Here is a 20,559-nt window from a genome sequence, read left to right on the forward strand (position 1 = left end):
CACTGGCTTAATGAGTCAGTATGACAAGCACACATCTGGATATTAACAAATGCTGATAAATGGGCTTAAAAGGAAGAAAAACAGGAGGTCCTTTTACCCCCAAACCCTCAAATGTATTCTCAAACTCTAATGTTTACACCATTCAGTGCTTTTCACTTGTTTGTAGCAAACAGCCCAAAAGAAAAATGGTCCGGGGGCATCTAGGCAGCGGTCCTTTAAGCATCTGCCTTTGGCTTAGGTCATGATCTGGGGTCCTGGGATTGAGCCCCACGTCGGGCTCCCTGCTCTCTGGGGGGCCTGCTTCTCCCTCTCCCTCTGCCTCCTGCTCTCCCTTCTTGCGCTCCGTCTCTGTGTCTAATAAATAAAATCTTAAAGAAAAGAAAAGGAAAGAAAAATGGCCTGGAGACCCCTGCTGAGAGTGCCCACCTGGGTGCGTTCTCTAGAACCCCAGTGAGTAGGTCCACAGCTCCAGAAGCCAGCTCACCTCCTACCTGTGGTTGCTTACAAGGAGGGGTCCTCCCTCAGGGCTCAGGGCTCTCCTTTCTGTGCCCTTGGAAACTGGGAGGCCAGAGTTCAAAAGCCAAAGGCATTTGGGAGCTGGGTTATAGCACCAAGGGGTACAAAGGAGGGAGAGGGGATCATTCCTCCCCCTTCTAGCCTACGGGTCTCAAGGTCAAATGTCTATAGGACCAGATAGAAAACTTCAGTGGCTGAAACACAAGGATTTGAAGATACCCTGATGAGACAGCTAGTGTCCATCCAAGGGGCCACCCTATACTGCACCAGCCCCTGGAGACAACCCCAGGTTCAAGTCCTTTGCTCTCACCATTACCATTCCTGCTCCCTTCTCCACCACCATAATGACACCATCCCTAGCCAAAAGCTCTCTGACCTCTGAGCTATCTCTCCAGGCATTTCTTCAGCAAACATCCCTACCCACCCTTCGGAGTTCAAACCGTAGCTTCCTCAACTCTGCCCACCCTGCAAATGAAAACAGGCACAGAGGGGAGGATGGGAGAGCCTAGTATACCAGCGGCCAGAGAGAAGGCAGCAGGGAGCCCTGCTCAGCCCTGCTCAGCAGTGGAGAAGTCTGGGGAGCTACTGGGGCTCTTCATAAGTAATGGACTGTCTTATCCTTCCTCAAACAAGCCAAGTTCATTCCAGCCTCAGGGCTTTTGCACTTCCTAGTTATCATCACTCAGATCGAAAATCACCTTAGCAGAGGGGCCTTCTGGGTCCAGCACACCCAGATTTGTCCCAGCCCTTCCCCACATACTCTCTAGAAAATTACACTGTTTTACTGACATCATAGCTCTCCATGTGATCTGATGTTATCTTCTTTGACCGTTAATTCACTTGCTAGTTTCCTGTTTCTAATACCAGGTTGTAAGTTCCTGAGAGCAGGGATCCCATTGGTCAGGCTCACAGTAGTATGTTCTGTCTCAGTACTTGGCAGGCTGTGGGTATCCAATAAATACTTTTTTTTTTTTTAAAGGATTTTATTTATTTATTAGAGAGAGGGCAAGAGGGAGAACGAGCAGGAGTGGGGTGAGGAGCAGAGGAAGAAGGAGAAGGAGGCTCCGCACCAAGCAGGAAGCCCAAGGAGGGCTTGATCCCAGCACTTGGGGGTCATGACCCAAGCCAAAGGCAGACACTCAACTGACTGAGTCACCCATGTGCCCCTCAACAAATATTTTTTGAATAAATGAGAGAGTGAATAAGTTGGGAACTACATGCATTAAGTGAGATGACTTTGTAAATTGGTTTAGATAAGATTTTTTATTTTTTAGAGGTTTTATTTATTTATTTATTTGACAGACAGAGATCACAAGTAGGCAGAGAGGCAGGTTGGGGGGGGGGAGCTTCAGGGCTTCTGGGGAGGTCTTAGGACAGTCCATACAGAGACAGGGGGCAGGGGGAAGCAGGCTCCTTGCTGAGCAGAGAGCCCCACGTGGGGCTCGATCCCAGGACTCTGGGATCATGACCTGAGCCAAAGGCAGAGGCTTTAACCCACTGAGCCACCCAGGCACCCCTAGATAAGGGTTTTTAAACTCAGTTGCTTTAGGAGCAAGACCAGCCATGGAAAAAAGTGAAGTAGACCATTACTAAGAGGATAAATGGTTGGTGAAACAACCCCAGTGTCAAGTAGGGCACAGTGGGGGCTGTAGGGTATACAGTAGGGCACAGGGGAGGCAGCAGGAAACTTTATCCCACTGCCTCATCTAAGTAGGACAACTATCACCTCAACTCCAGGTGTTTGTGGCCATGGGGAAATGTGGGTCCGATGTTCCCAGATCTTTTGATTATTCAGAGAAAATCCAGAAATCTGATTTTTATATAGAATTTCCAGGTTTTTAAATGCAAGCAACAAATACGATTTTTTTAAAAAAGCAAAACCATCAGGGTAACCCTGCAGACCTCCTGTCTGAGACCTGGTTTGTATGGACTGTCCTAAGACCGCCCCAGGGCCCGATTCCTCTGTGTTCCCAGCCCCCATCGCAGCCTGGGTGCAAGAGGTCCCTGAGCTGGCTGACCCCTCTCCGTGGAGGTTGGCGTCTGGCTTAGCCTAGGGTCACATTCAGGAGGAACATTACGATGACTGCAGGCAAGCGAACACCCAAACAGAGAGCCACGCAAACAGTCCTCCAACCACTTACTTACCTTAAACCTCTCTGCCGCGGACTTGGAATTCGTGAGGCCTTTTACTGCAAAGGGCACAAAGAACACGGACAGCCGCATGGGAATCAAGGTGGCCACCGTAGTGAAAGCCTGGGCAAGGAGGGGAGGAGGTGGTGAGGGGCGCATCTCTGTTCTCTCTCCACCCCCCGAGGCTCCCCTGCCATGGGAGGGACAGAGCCGGTATTTTGAGGAGACTGGAAAGAGCAGGGAAGGAGCACTCCTCTTAAGGTCTCTGTGTCTCTAGGCCTGGCTCCCCGGTGACTCTGCGACTTTGGCCAGGTCCCCTCTCCTAACGAGCTGCGCTTTCCCGTTGGAATAGGGTCAAAATTATCCGTGGGTACAGGAATAAAGTGTAAGAGAGCTTGTCTACTGTCAGTGGAGCTTGATACTGTTACTGCCATTACGATCCTACTCAGCCTTCCTTGCCTTAGATACTCGTTTCTAATATTCCAAATGTCCCTGCACTTCAAGGCTAATCCATGCCTCACTCTTCTCCTGGAGACTTGCCCTGACAAAGCAGACAACTTCTCTCAGGATCTCAGAATGTGACCTGAAGTACCTCGGGGGACTTTCCAATCCATGCCCCACCTCCACTCCCTTCATCTTTCACTGTGTGAGTACAGGGTGACCCTAAACTCCTGCTGAGACTTTATCCTATAAAAGCCCCTGTGCCCACCCTCAAGCCTTCAGGGGGCCTCTCTGGTGCATGCCTGCCTGGGCCAAGTCAAGGTGTTTGCTGTCTGGAACACAAACAAACCCTTGGCGGCAGATTCTCAAATGCTTCTCCCTCTTGCTTTCGGACCCCAAGCCCCACCTGGATTCCAAGCTCTCCCAAAGCAACCCCCTGATTTTTCTCCTCAGAGAACTGGGATTCTACCCCTAAAAGGCAGCTGCTGCTTTTCTGGGCCAGAGTCAGACCACAGAGAGAAGGCAGAAGAAGTTCTAGCTTTTTATTTAAGGTGTATTTTCAGAGCCCTATTTTGGGTTCAAAGAAACTCCTTAATTTAATATTCTCAACCCCCAGGCATGTGTCAGAATCATCAGGGTTTTAACTACTCATTTCAACTCCTCTGGGGTGACTTTGTCATCCCTCCCTCCCATGGTTGCTATGCAAGGGATATCAGTTTTTCAGACAGTTTAAGACGGAAGAAAGTTCGAGCATCCTAAAAGTCTGGAAAATCAAAATCAGCATCTGCTGTCCACATGCAAAACCTTTAGATCTTTGAAGGAACATAGTCTAGGGAAAGATATAAAAGAAAAACTCCTTATCAATATGGGGGGAAACGAAGCACCCCAAGCACTTACCGCTGAGATTGTGAGTTTCCGTTGTAAACATGTGTGGATAAGGAACGTCAATGTTGTGGCCACTGTAGGGGCTATAAACAAGCAGGCCGTGGTCAGGCTCTGGATGATCCCAGACTTCTCCAGCAGTTTCTTTTCCTGCCTTCTGAGGGCTGAGAGATGAAAAGCAAAGGTACAAAAAAAAAAAAAAAAAAAAGACAAAGGCACTGAAATTAACCCTAAGACCATCCTCCAAAGAGCACCGAACTTCCAGAGCATGAAAGAACTCCCCAAAAAGGGAGAGGCTTGACCCACCATGGCATCCCAAGGCTCTGAGCAAGAAAATGAGATTTTCTGTACCTTTAATTATTTTTTCAAATGGTTTCTCCCATGCATACATTTTAATCAGCTTAATGCAGGTGAGAACTTCACTGGTCACACGGATACGCTGGTCGCTGATCTCAGAGATGTGATTGTGTATCTTAATAATCTTTTGAATCAGGAACACCTGTGGTCAGGATGCAGCAAGTGCTTCTTTTGACAAGGGCAGGAGGGTTCACCCAGGCGTAACTATGACAACTGGGAGTATGTCCAAAGGTAAAACGCAGATATGGGTTGACCACCTGGATTTAATCCTGCCCAGTTGGAAGCCCCTGTGACTCTAAATTCTAGGGTCCTGCTGAAGGCTTTCCAACGGAAACCACTCCATCGTGCCTTAAAGCACCTGTCTCACATATCCTGGGGGTGTTTTTCTCCTGTGTCCCAAGCCAGGTTGTGGCTAACTAAACAGAAATATGACTCCTCTGCCCTTGGGAACCCTAACCCGCCAATAGTTACGATCACCTGATCAGAATACCTGTGCGGAGGGAGAAAAACACTTGATTTCAATAATTCAGAGCACACATAACCCACGAGTCACTTCCTGTTTTGCCCAGGTTTATTTCACCTGAATCTTTGTCAGCAAATTTGCTGGCCTTCTCCCTTTTTACTGTGCTCAGCCGAACGTTAAATGCTATCTGGGCTATTACGTTCACCACATTCTGGGTAGAAAAGAAGGAATAAAAACCATACATAGAGGACATCTAGTGTGTGAGGCAGGTAATCCCTCACAGAAATCTATTGAGATGGACTTTCACATATCATAATCACCTCTTATTTCTTTGGGCAATACTGTGGCCAGCGAACATTTAGGCAGAAATGGAAGCTGAAACTTAACCACAATGGCATGAACAGTCAACAGGGATCAATACTTCCATTCAGAAGTACCCCAGATTCCAGAGCCCAGGGAGTTCTGAGGAACATCCAACATCACATGGAAGACCAAAAACAAAACAAACAAACAAAAAAAATTACCTCCACTGGTAAAATCAGGAGATAGAACAGAGTGGCGGAGAGCACAGTGGGTCCAAGGGTGAGGTAGGAGGTGACAGTGCAGGCGATCAGCAATGAAGAGATGAGCCAGATCAGGGGGCCATAGTACACCCCTTCGAAGAGGCAGTTTACATCGCTGGCAAAGAAGCTGATAGCCTGTAAGACAGCAAAGCCTGTGGGCACAGGTTTCACCTCTTCGGGTACCTAGAAGGGCCTACATGGGCAGGGGACAGGAAAGGCTGGGAGGCATGGTGGTAGAGACAAAAACACCCAGTTCACAGCTCTCCTCTACTCTCTGTGTGACCCTGGGCCCATTCCTATGCCACTCTGAGCCTCAGCTTCTTCGCTGGAATAATTATACCCACTTTCTATGGTGAGGATGTCAATAAGGTATCTGCACATAGACTGTGCTCAGTAAAAGTTGTATTTTACTATATTATTGCTACTTCTTCTCATATCCAGATTCCCCAGAGAGTTACTTCTAGTCTTCTTTTTTATTCTATTCTATTCATTCTATTTCTCCTAATAATAATGGCTGGATTTATTTAGGCAGGAACTAAGTCTTTTTATCCTCCCTTTTCTATTTTGCTATGGACTCTTCAGTTCACTTTTCTGCTCCCTCACTGCCCGGTTCCATGTTACATAAAAGCTGACGTTGCAAATCAAGAAATATTTAAGGACCCAGATCATGAATGTCTTTTAGAATGACCAATCTGAATGCCTTTAGAAGTGGTTTTCCTTTTCACTTTAAACCAATCTCCTTCCAATTCCTAGGATGCACCCCAAGCTGAACCTTCACAAAAATTTGAAGTGTATAAGGGAGCTAGCTTGGTACAGCCACTTTGGAATGGAACTGGACAGTATCTTTAAAAGTTAATAATTGCACAAACCCCAAGACTTGGCTATTTCGTTTCTCTGTTGAGAAACATCCACACATGCAAGAGGAAGACAAAGACATTTACTACAGCTGTGCTTATTAGCAGCAAAACCCTGGAAACATTCTGAGTGTCCACTGGTGGGGAAAGATTAAAGCATCCACTCCAAGAGTATTAGGTAATATTGAATCCTGGAACAACCTGTCAGAGATCATGTCCCAGACCTGTCATGTAGTAGCTATAGGACCAAAGACACATACTCAGTCTCTTTGTGCCTCAGTTGCCTTATCAGTAAAATGGGAATAATAATAATACCACCTACTCCATACCACTGATGTGACAACTGATGAGATAATGCACATAAAACACTCAATTTAGCCATGAAAATGCTCTAAGGTGGGTGGGTGGGGAAATGGATAAAGGTGGTCAAAAGGTAAAAACATTTGTAAGATAAATAATTATGGTGACCATAGCTACTATTGTATGGTATATAAGTTGCTAAGACAGCAGATCTTAAAAGTTCTCATTGCAGTCAAAAAATTATAACTATGTAAGGTGATGAATGGTAACTAAATTTATGGTAGTGATTGTTTTGCAACCCATTAAATCATTACCTTGTATAAAACCCAGGACTAATACATTATACACCAATTATATCTCAATAAAAATGGGGAGGAAGGAAATGCTACAATTATAAGTAAGCATCCTTGAAAAGGAATAAGAAAGATCTGCATGTGTTAAGATGGAAGGCTAAGACATAATGAGGAGGAAAGAAAATCTTCAAAAGAGCCCAAACAATGTAGCATCCTTGATGTAAAAACTCACCCCAAAAATTATATCATACATTTTCTATTAGTAAAACAAAATGGCAGAACACTGTAAAATGTAGTATCATTTATGTAAAAACACAGGCACAAGATACAATACATTTTCCATGGGTAACTTGCATGTGTACCTAAACACACTTTAAAAAGCATAGAAGGACACAAGCCGTATTGATAATGGTGGTCACCTCCAGGCATTAGGGAAGTGATGGGGTCTAGGGAGTCTTCTAGTCCACTTTATTTTGTTTGCAAGGAGAACATATGAAGGTGTTTTAGAAATTAATTTTAAAATAAAATTTATGGAAGCAGTCCCCTAGGACTCCTCATGTGACCAGCTCCTTCCATCCCCACTTCCAGGTGGACCATCTTGTCTTACGTTCATGAGCATATTTGGGGGAAATCGACCTTGCACACAGCAGGTGCTCAGGACAGAGGCACAGAGAAAAGGAACCAGGAGAGACCTCAGTGTGGAAAGTCTCCTTGGCAAGGCAGGTAAGTGCAGCCAGGCTCTGCTGCTTACCAATCACATGACATTGTATATACGGTTCCTACTCCTTCCTTCCTCAGTTTCTACCTCTGTGACCATGGGAACAATAATAGAGACCACCGCATAAAAGGGTTGTCAGAGGACTGACTGAGCTAACAAGGTAAAACCTTGGGGATGATGTTTGGCTTCATGGAAGTTAATAATTGCTATGATGACTCTCCTAAGGTAAACAGGGCGAATGGCTGCCACAGATCTCAACATCTGTCAAATGCAGGAAGACAGGGAGCCCCCCTGCTCAAGGCCTGAGAGAAGTCAGCAATGCAATTTAACACTTCTGAACCTCTGTCCCCTTTCTATATGCATTATATGTACTAACTCATTAATAACAATCCTTTAAGGCTGATATTATTCTGCAGCTTCAGAGAGACTGAACAAGTTGCCTTAGGTTACAGGACTAATAAAATTACGAAGATTAATGGTAACCATGATAACAAATACCTTATGTTGGCTACGAATCGAGTTCAGAGAAAGCATCCACTCAATGGCAGTGGGTAATCTGGCAGATTTTTTTTTGGACATCTGCCCTGTGTAATTCAAATGTTGGCATTTGGAGGGATACAGTGGTGAATCTGAAAGGGTTTGTGTCTTTGAAGGGGGCTCATCTTAGTGGGGCAGCCGGATTGGTGCTTGATGGGGACTGGGAGTGGATGGTTGGGTTTAGCAATATTGTCATGAAGGAGAGGTCATCCATGAAAGATGAATGGTATTATAAAAGGACAGCGGTTGGGGGTGATATGAGCAACATTGCCAGGAGGTGGTATGCCTGGTGCATTTGAGGACTGAAGGTTAGCCTAGCCTGGTTGAAAGGAAGAAGCCAACCTAGTGTTGGAAGAGGGGAGACGGGAAGAGGGGAGTTGGACAGTTGCTGATGACAGACCACAAAGGCTCTGGCTTGAGGATATGGAATCAAAGCAGTGCTGCGTTTTCCAAAAACTCAAATGCCTGTTTTAATTGTAAAGTAATCTATGCTCCTCAAGGCAACTGGTAAGCAAGAGAAAAATAGGGAATATGAAATTAAATATATAAAATTCTAATACTCCCACACCCCTGCGTCATAAGTCGGAGCATCTTTTTCCAATCTCTGTCAACATTAGTACGTTTGTGTTACATCATAGGAGGGGCAAGAGAAGGGAACTGATACCAATAACAATTAACCAGGCAGCTCTAAGTACTCCTCCTTTGCAGATAAAAATTAACACTCAGAGAGGTGATTTACAATTGCTATTCCCTTGGTTTCCCTGAGCTATCCTGTTTGCTCATCCATCCATACCCTCCTCCCCAGGCTGGCTGAGGGGATGCACTTTCTGAGGCACTTCTACGGTTTGTGTCTTTCCGTTCACTGCTATATCCCTAGGGCCCAGCACAGGGTCTGGTCCAAGGTAGGCCTCAGTAACTATGTGGTGAATGAATGAATGAATCTTGTCCAAAGCCTCTGAATGCAAGTGGCATCTCCCTTGGTTACTGCTGACCTGTTATTATGTCCTCAGAGGCAACTGTTGATGATTATCCACACTCATCGTAGGAATTATTTCTAACTCTCCTAACTCCCTTTCCTCCCTCCTTCAGCCCCCAGGGCACGGATGTCTGGAGAAAAGCTAGGCAAGTATGGCCTCCAATATAGTCCCAGGCACTTACCTCTCCAGTGGTGATGTGTGTTAGAGACTTAAATTGCATTAGCTTCTCAAAAGCAAAGGAGGAAACAGCAGAGCGAAACCTGATGCCTGTGCGCTGGTTTAAGACCCAGCATGAGCACAGACTCAGAGACTTCAGACATTCCGTGAAAAAGAGGGCAAGGCAGAGTCCCACTCCATAGGCAATATTTCCTGATGGTGCTTCAGAATATTCCAGGATCTTTGGTATAATCAGCATCTAGAAGGAAGCAAGAGTTTGGATTACTCAGTCAGTACTCCAGTTTTCTTCTGGAGAGACTTGTACTTGTCCCACTGCATGCAGTCTAGGTTGCATGGTCAAAGTGCCCTACCCTCTGCAGGCCAACCATAGTACATGGAAGAGACCACTATTCCCTGCCACCTGCATTCCCAGAGTTTCTCAGTCACTTCTCAAAACAGCCAGCTTGTACCTAGTCAGGATATGTTCTAGGTGTTTTATATATTCATCTCATTTAAATTCATGCTGAGAGGCAGGTAATGTCATGCTCTTCATTTTATACATGAATGTTTTTATGAGGTCTACCACTAGGTGTGTCATGGGGTTCCTTAAAGAAGCTAAGGCAAACACATTGCCCAAAGTCATTCAGCAATTCAGTGGCCAAGGTCTGAACCCAAGCAATCGCTGCAAAACTCATACTCCTAACGGCTGCTAGGTCTACTACCTCCAAAATGTCTTCATTTTCTGAGTGGCAGCTTAGAGAAAAACAAGTCCCAACTCCACGCATGGACTTGAACATGCCAATCTCTAAAGCTTGGAGCCCCACAAACCTCACAAAGCCAGCCACTTACTGGCCCTACCACACCCGAGGCAGAGAAGAGGCAGCCCAGAAATACACTGAAAAGAGCCCTTGTTCTTTGAAATTTCATCATCACTCGAAGCACTGAAGCTTTCTCAATCCCATGTCTCGAGACTTCTTCTTCCCAAAGGAGGCAAAGCCTTCAAAAGAGGAGAATTCAACCAGTGAAATCTCTTTGCACAGAGAATTCAAGTAAATCCCAGACATATTTCATCTACAAATGCTTCAGTATGTATCTCTTCCAGATAAGGCCTTTTAAAAAAAACTACAGTGACTTACAATAGTTATTCACTAATATTTAATAACTTCAATTAATTAATTAATTAATAACCTCAATTAATTAATTCACTAGCTATTAATAACAATTGACATATATTAACATAAAGTATTAATTGCATATTTAATAAAAACTCCGTGATGACATTTAATATCCAGTCTGTGTTTGAATTTCTCTAATATGTCAAAAACACGTTTTTATAGTTAGTTCACCCAAATCAAGATCCAAATGAGGTCCACACATTGCGTTTAAACGACAAATCTAATAGGCTTCTTGTATGCCATTTTAACCTGTAACAGCTTCCCCTTCTCTGTATTTTATGCCATTTGTTTGTTGAAGAAACTGGGTCACTTATTCCAAGAACTTCTCACATTCTGGATTTGACTGATTGCATCTCTATCCTATTGTCTAACATAGCCATATCCTTCTGTGCCCTGTATTTTCTATTAAACTTCTAGCTAGATCCAGGGGTGTAGTGAAATTCAGAATTCAGGTCAGCTGACAAAAATACATAATAGGTGATGTAGTGTACTTCTTTTGCATAATAGCGGAAGACACAGTGTCTGGTGTCCTATTATTAGCAATGTTCAGGGTGTCAGTGGGTTAAGGAGTATCAGCTTGACTCATTCACTGCCATTCATTCCCCATCATTGATGACCATTGCCACTTCTATTAGGGCTGGCAAAATGGGATTTCTAATTCTAACATTTCTTCTGTATTTAATAATTTGAATTTTTCTATTAAAAAAAAAAAAACAAAAACCTTCGGGGGCACCTGGGTGGCTCAATCAGTTAAGCATCCAACTTTTAACCTCAGCTCAGGTCTTGACCCCAGGGCCATGAGTTCAAGCCCTGTACTGGGGCTATTTTTTTAAAAAACTACTTTAAAAAAATTAAAAAGATAACTTTCCCTCATCAACAATTTTGTTACCCTGAAAAACAGTTAATTGAGGAAATGACCTAGGACTTTAAATAGTGTCTCTCTTTTGTTTTATACAAACTAAAATTTATAAAACACAGAACTCTGACCTCCAAAAAGTGCCTCCATTTATTTCAAAGGATGCCCCAATGTTGGATCACCTAATTAAAAGTGTGCCCTTATTTTGGCAATCTGAGTTAATGAAGCCTAGGCTGTTGATATTATCAGTGAAACGGGAACACCAAAAACATTTTTTTGAGGAAAAAGAATGAAAAACAATATTTCCAAAAAAACATCCAAGAAGTTACCTTAACAGAAATTAAGACTCTCGTTGACTCGCTTATCCTTCTTTTTTTATTTTATATTGTGTTTGATGCCGGAGCAGGGAGCTGGAAAATAATCACTGTAGTGCTTCTGGCTTCCAGAGTCTTCATCTGGCCCTGGATGCTTCCCTCCTCCATCCATGATCCAGTCTGTCAGCTGCAGTCACTATGCTGGCCTCCGCCCTTTTACTTCCTGCCTCCTGCTCCACCCTGTTTGGTACTACTCTCTGAAAAGCAATTACCACTGCCCTTGATGGGAACATCAAGGACTATGCCAAGGGACTCCAGGTCTCCCTAAAGCTTCTACTCCTCACAGAGGAGGAGCATGGTGGGCCACCCTTTGCTCTCAGGGCTTGAGGGCAGCCCTGCTTATGCAGTTCTCAAGCGGCTCTATCAGCTTCCGGTTCTTATCTTCTGCCACCAAGTCTCTCAAGGCAGGCAGTTCTAGCCCTTTCTACTCCTCAGCCTTGCAGCCATGGACACTCATACCCAGCCTAAAGGCAGAAAGGAACACCGTGAGAATGTTCCTGTCATACATTCCTTCACCTGCCGTCAGACCCTACAGGCTGCTTCTTCCTTCCTGAGTTCTAAAACAACAGTTCCATCCCATGTCCATTAGCGTGGGCTAGACAACTTGTGGGGAAAGGGGTGTTTGGGCCCTAGATCAATAAAGCAAAAATGTCCCCATGTCACCCATATGTGTTAGAGGACTTTATTGCTTGTGAACAATTTTACTCAGGCCAATCTGTGGGGCCACCCCTCCTTGTTCCAGCCCTACCTCCATATGTAACCCAATCCACAGAGACAGAAAGCACTAGAGTAAAAAAGTCTTGACTAAACAAATTAAAGGAAAGTAAAACAAACTAAAAGAGTTTGACTAAACAAATCCAAGTGTGCCATAGCCTGCCCTCAGCTTTCCTAGCAACCGTATCAATTTCTGGCCATGATTACCAGATTCAGAACCTCACCTCCTCCCTTCATTAGCTATGTGACTCTAAGAACATCATTTTACTTCTCTTAGTCCTCAGATCATTCATGTATAAAGTGGGGAAAGTAACATCTGCCCTGCTTACTTGTGACAGTCAAAGGAGGTGATGCTCTGCCACTATAGAACGATGAAAACTATGGAGAATTATGAAAGTGATACTGAAGATGATGGCGGTAATAATGGTGATTCCGCCACTGGGCTGACCACCATGGTGGTGATGGTGACGGCTGGCAGCTTGTCAGCAAATGCTCAAGGCAGTCAAAGCAGTTCTTCAGAAGGGCTAGGCAAGCCGCACCCCAGAACTCTGCTTGTTCAGTGAGGAACGCAGACAAAGAAGCCCCTCTAAAGGTGTGAATGCATGGGTCACTGGTTTTTCAAATAAACACCCCAAAGTGACATGATGATAAAGTATTGGTAGACAGACATGGTGAGTTACAGAATAAAAACAGCAGAATCAGTGCACTAGAAGCGAATAGACACAAGTTGAGGAACCTTGTGTTCATAATGGTTAAAGAGCAACCAAACATCTAATCGGTTGCCTAAGATGCACTGGGTATGTTTCCAGGTGGTTTAAACTGAATTCCTCATCTCTTTTGACTCTTCCAACAATCCTATGAAAGACCAAGAGGTCAATTTTATGCTCCCTTATTTTATGCACAAGGACGAAAAGTCTCTGTTAGGGGAAGTGACTTGCCCGACATCAGAGCTGGTAAGCAATGAAATTCTGACCAGTATCTGGCACGATGTAAGAGGCAGGTGTTCCCTGAAAACTAATTTTTCTCTTTTACTGAACAATTCTGAGAAGCAACAGGTCAAAGTTGAACCAGCTTTGTTTTCTCAGTACCCTCAGTACACTAATTTACTTGGTAAACTACTCTCTGAGATCTGGCAATAGTGTGCCACGTTTCACAAACTCCCTTGACCAAGGAATGCGCTTTTTAGGGAAGTTCTTAGGGGACGACCATTTTCTGGAACTCTTTGGAAAATGCCATTCTCTACCTGGGGCGTCTCTCATGAAGTAGCTAGTGGTAGGAACATGAATACAAAACATTTAAAAATCACTTATTCATTCCCCTCCCCCCACTTAATCCTCCTATTACCTTGTGAGGTACGTGGTACAGAAAACTCAATCACACAACCAGTTAGTGATGACTTAGGGATTAGGAGACTAGTCCCTTAACCCCAAATTTAATGATGAGTCACACAGGTAACTGCCTGATCCAGAAGAAAAAGCAAAAGGAACAATAAGGGGTTATTTCTAACTCTCTTGGGGGTCCGGGACCTTTAGGCAAATCTGATAAAAGATATGAATCCTTGCTCCAGAAAAAAGTCTCTAGTCCATATGTATAAAATACGTATACCATTTCAGGGGGTCCAAGAACTACAATGAGGCCTCTTGTTACCAAGGAAGCATGCGTATTCTTTGGTTATCTAAAGATGGGCCCTACCTGTTACTCTTCAGCATCTCTGGTCACCAACCCCATAAGACGTGGTCTTTAACCAATCCAGTGGCTTGCCCAATATAATTTTACCTTTTAGCATTTTTGTCTGAGGCATCATGTACCGACAGCTGGGGTATGGTGTTCTCATCCAAGCTTTTCTGTAAACCTAGGATCATGAGTGGGGTCAGCCATGATACCGTAAGGTAGGAGAACAGGCCAGCATCATCCAGGGGTTGTGGGGCAGGAAACCTAGCAGAGAAGTCATAGGTCATGTAGTTGTTTTTATTTATTTTTTAAGATTTTATTTATTTATTTGAAAGAGAAAGAGAGGAGCACATGAGAGAGAGAGAAGGAGCATGAGCAGGGGGATGGGCAAAGGAAGAGGTAGAAGCAGACTCCCTACTGAGTGTGGAGCTTGACGTAAGGCTCGGGGCTTGGGATTCAATCCCAAGACCTTGGGATCATGACCTGAGCAGAAGGCAGACACTTAACCCACCGAATCACCCAGGCACCCCTGTAGTTCTCCGTATGATATAGGCTCTAAAGATAGAAAATTAAGGCAAGAGCAAGATTTTGCAGGGATCAACTATATACTATGTAAAAACCACAGTGTGGTCATCTGGATATACAAAACAGTATTTTTTTTTCATTACTCTGTTATGCATGATAATTAAAAAACAGAAACCACAAAAACACCCATCAATACAGGAATGACTTAAAAAGAAAGAAGTAAGGTCTATGGAAAACAATGCAAAAGTGTCCAAAAATAGAGTTGATCTGTATCTAGAATTTGGAAAAAGCTCTAAGCATAGTAAGCAAGGAAAAAAAGGCCACTTGCAGGTCGAGAAATTCAGTATATTTTTATTTATATAAAAACGGGAAGAAATGAGAGAAGGCAAAAGAAACTATATATAAAGTCAACCACTATTAACAATCACATATGCACATTTACATATTTATACATATTAATATATTTATATATGTACATATATTTATGTATTTATGTATTATATGTATGTGTGCATTTATGGTTTTGTATGTATGCATTTATATATGTACATATAAATACATTTATATCAAACTACTATGAGTGGTTGACTTTGACAAAGGGATTAGAATTGGTAAAAGTACAGGAAAAGAGATTCTCACTGTTTCACGTTTTCTATACTTTGCTTATGTAATTTTCATAAAAACAACAACAGCGGAATAAAAAGTAATAAGTAAGAATGATAAGGTCATATCCCTAGAAATGATTCACAAGTATAGAAATAATAACTGGATGAGGATGTTGGCGTTGTGTATAACTTCTACTCTTTTTTCAAAGTTGCCTCTAATGCTGTGTATTTTGATCTGAAGAAAATTCCATTAAAAAGAAGACTTGGGGAGAAAGACGAGAAAACAAAAATGCCAAATGCATGGGATGTTTTTGTTTCGTCTTGGACTATGGGGTCTTCTCCACTCGGTGGCCCTTCCCCTCCTCACATCCCACCGGGCCCACAGTTGTGTCTTCTGCCCAGAAGCTGGAGAGAGAAGGGGCTAAAGGGAGGATGGGGATCAGTATCAGGTATCACCCGCTATGTGGGGCCATGTGTGATTGCAGAAAAGGGACCAGAGACTGTGAGCTGATATAGGAGCAGAGCATTCCTCTAGCTCTCTAGATGAGACCGCCCAGTTCCATGAAGTACCCAGGTTCTTTGTTCTCAGTGGAGATGAGAGCAATCCTGTTCCAACAATGTAGCTAGTAGGGGAGCTCAAGTTTTTGAGGGGAGTTCAAGTTTTTTTAAAATAGGAAAACAATGTAGCTAGTAGGGGAGCTCAAGTTTTTGATGGGAGCTCAAGTTTTTTTAAAATAGGAAAACAACAGCTGTTCTGTTGCTAGGTAAAATCTTAACAAACTTGTGAGAAAGAAGAGGGGATTGTGGATACAAAACAGAGTCCTGGTGACAAGACGCTGAAGAAACGCCCTAGAGGAATGCGGAGGTCCTGTCCATACATGATGAATAAATGAATTCTGTGCAGGCCCCTGAGAGAAAGGTTGTGTGAGTCAGAGAGACATTGGGGGGAGGTTACTTTCCACTGTGGTTTACTGGACAAGGATACATTGAATTTCTTTAACTCTTAAGTTTAAGGGTAACACTACAAGGCATTTGGGTCCTTTCAACAGCTCCCCATTTCGCTTAGAATGGAGACCAACATACTTAATGTGCCCTGTGGGAATTTGCATCCTTCTGCAAGCTCATCTCATGCTACATCCCTTATCACACAAAACTCCAGTGACACTGGCCTCCTCGGTTTCTAGACACGTCATGTTGTGTTCTTTCCACCTCAACGTCAAGTCTTTGCACATGCTGTTCCCTCTGCCCAGATCGCTCTTTCTTTACTCCGGCCTAGTAATATCTTGTTTATCCTCCAGGGAACAGCTTAACCACCAAGAACCTACCAACTTGTCGCTGTTCTATTGTCCCTCAGCACCCTCACACTTCTTCCTAATACCATCTTCAAGCAGCATATAACCGTGTTTATTAGTTTACTTGCTTATTATCTTTCTCCCCAATGTGTGCTCCGTGATGGATCCTTGCCCAAGGTCTAGCACAATGCCTGGCATATATATGTGCTCAATGAATCCTTGTTGGATGAATGAATGAATGAATGAATGAACGAATGAGTGAGTGAATGAGTTGACTCTGCCTCCCTGATGTGCCACAGTCTGCTCTGGAGGTATGTGGCTGTGGTGCGTGACATGACTATGTGGAGACACCTTTGGGAAAGAGCCTAGGAGTTAAGGTCTGAAGAACATTGCCCTAATGGGTACTGCCCTTACCTCCCCCTCAGAACTCACTTTGGCTTGGGACGGAAAGGAATCATGGTTTTCCAGGCAGCATCATACTTGCCCCAGGGGAGAACTGTTGCCACTTCCGGTGCCTCAGGCTTCCTCACCTGCTGGCTCCAGGAGCCATCATCTAGAGTATACGTATTCTTGGGAAAGAAAAACCAAAAGAATATCAGTTTCCCAACCAATCTCGTAAATACTATTCTGAAGTGCCAGACCAGCCACCCAAGGGCAATGGATCTTCCCACATTCAGTTTCCTAAAGAAAGGCTGCTAGAGTCAGAGAAAGACAAACATTGTATGATCTCCCGTGTATGTAGAACCTAAACACAACAATAACAAAGTGTTCAGAGAACGGATTGGTGGTTGCCAGAGGTGGGGGGGGGGTTTGGGTGAAATGGGCAAAGGGGGTCAAAAACTTCCAGATACAAAATAAATGTCACAGGGACTGAACTTAATAATAATAATAATAATAATAATAATAATAATAATAAATTAAGTTAAAAATTTAAAAATTTAAAAATAAATGTCATGGGACTATAACGTATAGCGTGGTGACTATAGTTAATAACACTGCACTGTAGGTCTGAAAGCTTTTAAAAGCAGATCTTAAAATATCCCATCACAAGACAAAAATTTATAAAATTTATAACTGTATGAGGCGATGGATGTTATGTTGTCGTAACTCTTTCACACTGTATACAAGTATTGAATCATTATGTCATATATCTAAAACTAATATGTTTTATGTCAATTGTATCTCAATTAAAAAATAAATAAAAGAAAGGTTTCTGGGTAGGGAATAAGCAGTGGGCCATGAGTCGAGACAACTGGGTCCCAGCCTTAGCTCTGCCTACATCCCTAGGGTGACTCTGGGCAGGCCATCCTCCCTCCCCAGATTTTTAATCTGTGATACACACTTCCGACAAGACTAAAGGGAGCTATTGTTAGTCACCCACAGAATGTGAGACCAAGTCACCCTCTGAGGGTAAACCTACAAAAAAGAAATCAATAAGTAAAAAAGTAACCCCCAAACATTACATGGGACCCTTTTGATAAAGTAGGAAACAACTAAAATTTTTTTGAAGTATTATCTTTAAAACTTCACATAGAATATATAATACTATCTTAAAAGCATAGTAAGGGATTGATGAGAAAGGATTCAGGGGAGTAGCTACTTCAGTTGGGGAAGTCGGGGAGTGAAGTGGAATGAGATCCAGTAGGTGGATGTGATTGTCAAGGTTCAAGCTGGTGAGTTGATGATGGGTCTACAGGTGCCTAAGGTGCTATTATAAGTAAATACATAGATAAATAGGTAATAGATGATACATAGATACATAGACCAACCATGAAGTGTTGTCATGACCAAAGATTAGGATTCATTTAATTGCAGAAGCCCGAGATCCATTACAAGAAACCAAGCTTGAATAATACTGGCTAAAATTTTCTGATCTAATTTGTGACCATTGAGAATATCCTGTCAATTCAGTTTTCTGGTATTTTAATTCAAAGGAGACCTACTTACATAGCTAAGCCCTGAAACCACGTCACTGCTCATGTCCATGCCAAGATTCCCGAGGCCACCTGAAGATCTGGGGACCCAGTATATCCTCCTCTTGGTCATTTTCAGCTGTCTTGCCAATCCTTTGTTTCCCAGAATCAGAGAATCTGAAAAGGCAGCAGGTAAGAGTAGCTTAGATTCAACCTTTAGGAGTCAGGAGAGGGGGATATTCCCTGCAAGGAGTGGGCCACGGTCATGCAGGAGAGCTTGCCTCCCTCTTTTTAAACATCTACTCAAGCCTCAGCTCAAGATGACTTGGGGAAAACTTCTCTAACCACCCAATGTCAACCCTATAACACTGGGCCAGGCCCGCTCATAAAACCATGCTTCTTCTCTTATCCCAGTTTGTAATTATATATTTGTGGGAATCATAATTTGTTTAGAGCTCATTTCCTGCTCTAAATCAAGAGCCTCACAAGGACAGGGACATGTCAGTTTTGCTCACTATTGAATCCTTGGAGTCTGGGACAGTGCTATGAGGATAGCAGGTACTCAATAAATAAATTATAAAAGGATGGATAAATACATGAAGGAAATGCAATTTTACTATTGACTCTAGCTCTTAGTTTTCACAGACTCAGAGAGTAGAGCTAGATAGAATTTAGGAAACTTAAATAACCAAAGGTATTTTAAAAATATACTAAAATGCTTTTCACTTTTGCCTTTCTGAACATGTGACACACTCCCAGAACATCTATATGCTTGGGTTGGGAGAGAGGATGGTAACTTAATATTTCTTTTTTTTTAATATTTTATTAATTTATTTAACAGACAGAGATCACAAGCAGGCAGAGAGGCAGGCAGGACCCCTGCTGAGCAAAGAGCCCGATGTGGGGCTCGATCCCAGGACCCTGGGATCATGACCTGAGCTGAACACAGAGGCTTTCATTGACTGAGCCATCCAGGCGCCTCTAATTTAATATTTCTGAAGGAATGGAATAAGAGAGTATACAACAGGGGTATGACGGATATAAGAGAGTATACATCTGGGGTATGACCGGTGCTTCCAAGAGCCTCGTATTCAGAAAGGTCCAGGCTTAAGTCCTTGCTGTCACCATCTTGAAATTCTTAATAGTTTTTAAAAAGGAGCCCAAGTTTCCATTTTGTACTGGGCCCCACAAATTATGTAGTCAGTCCTGATGTTCAAATACAGCTCTTTTTGTTCAAATATTGCGTTGTGCTTTGAGTAAATAGACTTGCAGACTAACCGGTCTTGGGAGAAGATTCTCCAAATGCTTCTATCTCATTTCCTCCCAAACCACTTCCTTTCAGCAAATCATGACCTCAACTGGTGGCCTCCGGTTCTGGAATTCTGCTATGGAACATGCAAGACAGACTCCCCAGCCAAGGCACCAGGCCATAAGGTTTACTTGCCGTGCGATCATAGAAGCGAACGCGAAATAAGTCAGTCAGAGAAGGACAAATAACATAGGATTTCACTCATATGTGGAATTTAAGAAGCAAAACAGACCGACATAAGGGAAGGGAAGGAAAAGTAAAATAAGATGAAAACAGAGGTGGAGGCAAACCATAAGAGACTCTTAACTCTAGAAAACAAACTGAGGGTTCCTGAAGGGGTCGTGGGTCAGGGGATGGGGTCACTGGGTGACGGGCATTCAGGAGGGCTCTTGCTATAGGAACACTGGATGTTGTATGCAACTGATGAATCACTAAATTCTACCTCTGAAACTAACGATACACAATATGTTAATTAAATTGAATTTAAATTAAAAAATTTTAAAAAAAGGTCAGTCTGTCAGGGATGGTGGAAAAGAAGAAAGAGAGAATGTCACGCACTTTCTTTAAGAAACAAGGTTTCTGGCTGCCATGAGACAGTTTAAGACATAGACACATTAAGGTAAAATTGGCATAACTCAATAGAAACCCCTGCGTGAGGACCACAGTGTAGTGCAGTACAGTCTATTCCCTACACAAAGGTTTCCAGGGAAGGGAATGGCAGGGGCAGGGAGCGGAAGCCAACAAATTCGAGATTGCAAGTCATGGACCTGGCAAGCGGCTACATCACTGGTGCGCTGACAGAGGTTCCTATCTATAACTAACCTGCAATCGCAATTGGTGAGTGCAGTTCCAAAATAAACGCTGCTTGACATTTGCTTTACCTTAGTAAGTAAGAGGAAAATGAAACATCGAAGGTGACTTTTGGTTGGATCTTCATT

General features: G+C 43.2%; 1 protein-coding gene across 3 annotated transcripts in view; it reads right to left on the bottom strand.

The window, feature by feature from the left end:
- The window catches only part of ABCC11 (ATP binding cassette subfamily C member 11), a 56,857-nt gene extending 38,396 nt beyond the window's left edge, over positions 1-18,461 (bottom strand). For all 3 annotated transcript variants that reach the window (XM_059381175.1, XM_059381173.1, XM_059381174.1), the window contains exons 1-9: positions 18,347-18,461; positions 16,832-16,968; positions 14,083-14,241; positions 10,037-10,184; positions 9,213-9,446; positions 5,314-5,487; positions 4,321-4,468; positions 3,985-4,133; positions 2,662-2,769 (exon numbers count right to left, since the gene is read on the bottom strand). In XM_059381175.1, coding sequence (XP_059237158.1) covers positions 2,662-2,769; positions 3,985-4,133; positions 4,321-4,468; positions 5,314-5,487; positions 9,213-9,446; positions 10,037-10,184; positions 14,083-14,241; positions 16,832-16,968; positions 18,347-18,445 — 1,356 coding nt within the window. In that variant the 5' untranslated portion in view covers positions 18,446-18,461. The remainder of the gene's footprint in view (positions 1-2,661; positions 2,770-3,984; positions 4,134-4,320; positions 4,469-5,313; positions 5,488-9,212; positions 9,447-10,036; positions 10,185-14,082; positions 14,242-16,831; positions 16,969-18,346) is intronic.
- Positions 18,462-20,559: the final 2,098 nt, after the last annotated feature.

Source organism: Mustela nigripes, chromosome 17 (genome assembly GCF_022355385.1).
Source record: "Mustela nigripes isolate SB6536 chromosome 17, MUSNIG.SB6536, whole genome shotgun sequence".
Classification (NCBI taxonomy): domain Eukaryota; kingdom Metazoa; phylum Chordata; class Mammalia; order Carnivora; family Mustelidae; genus Mustela; species Mustela nigripes.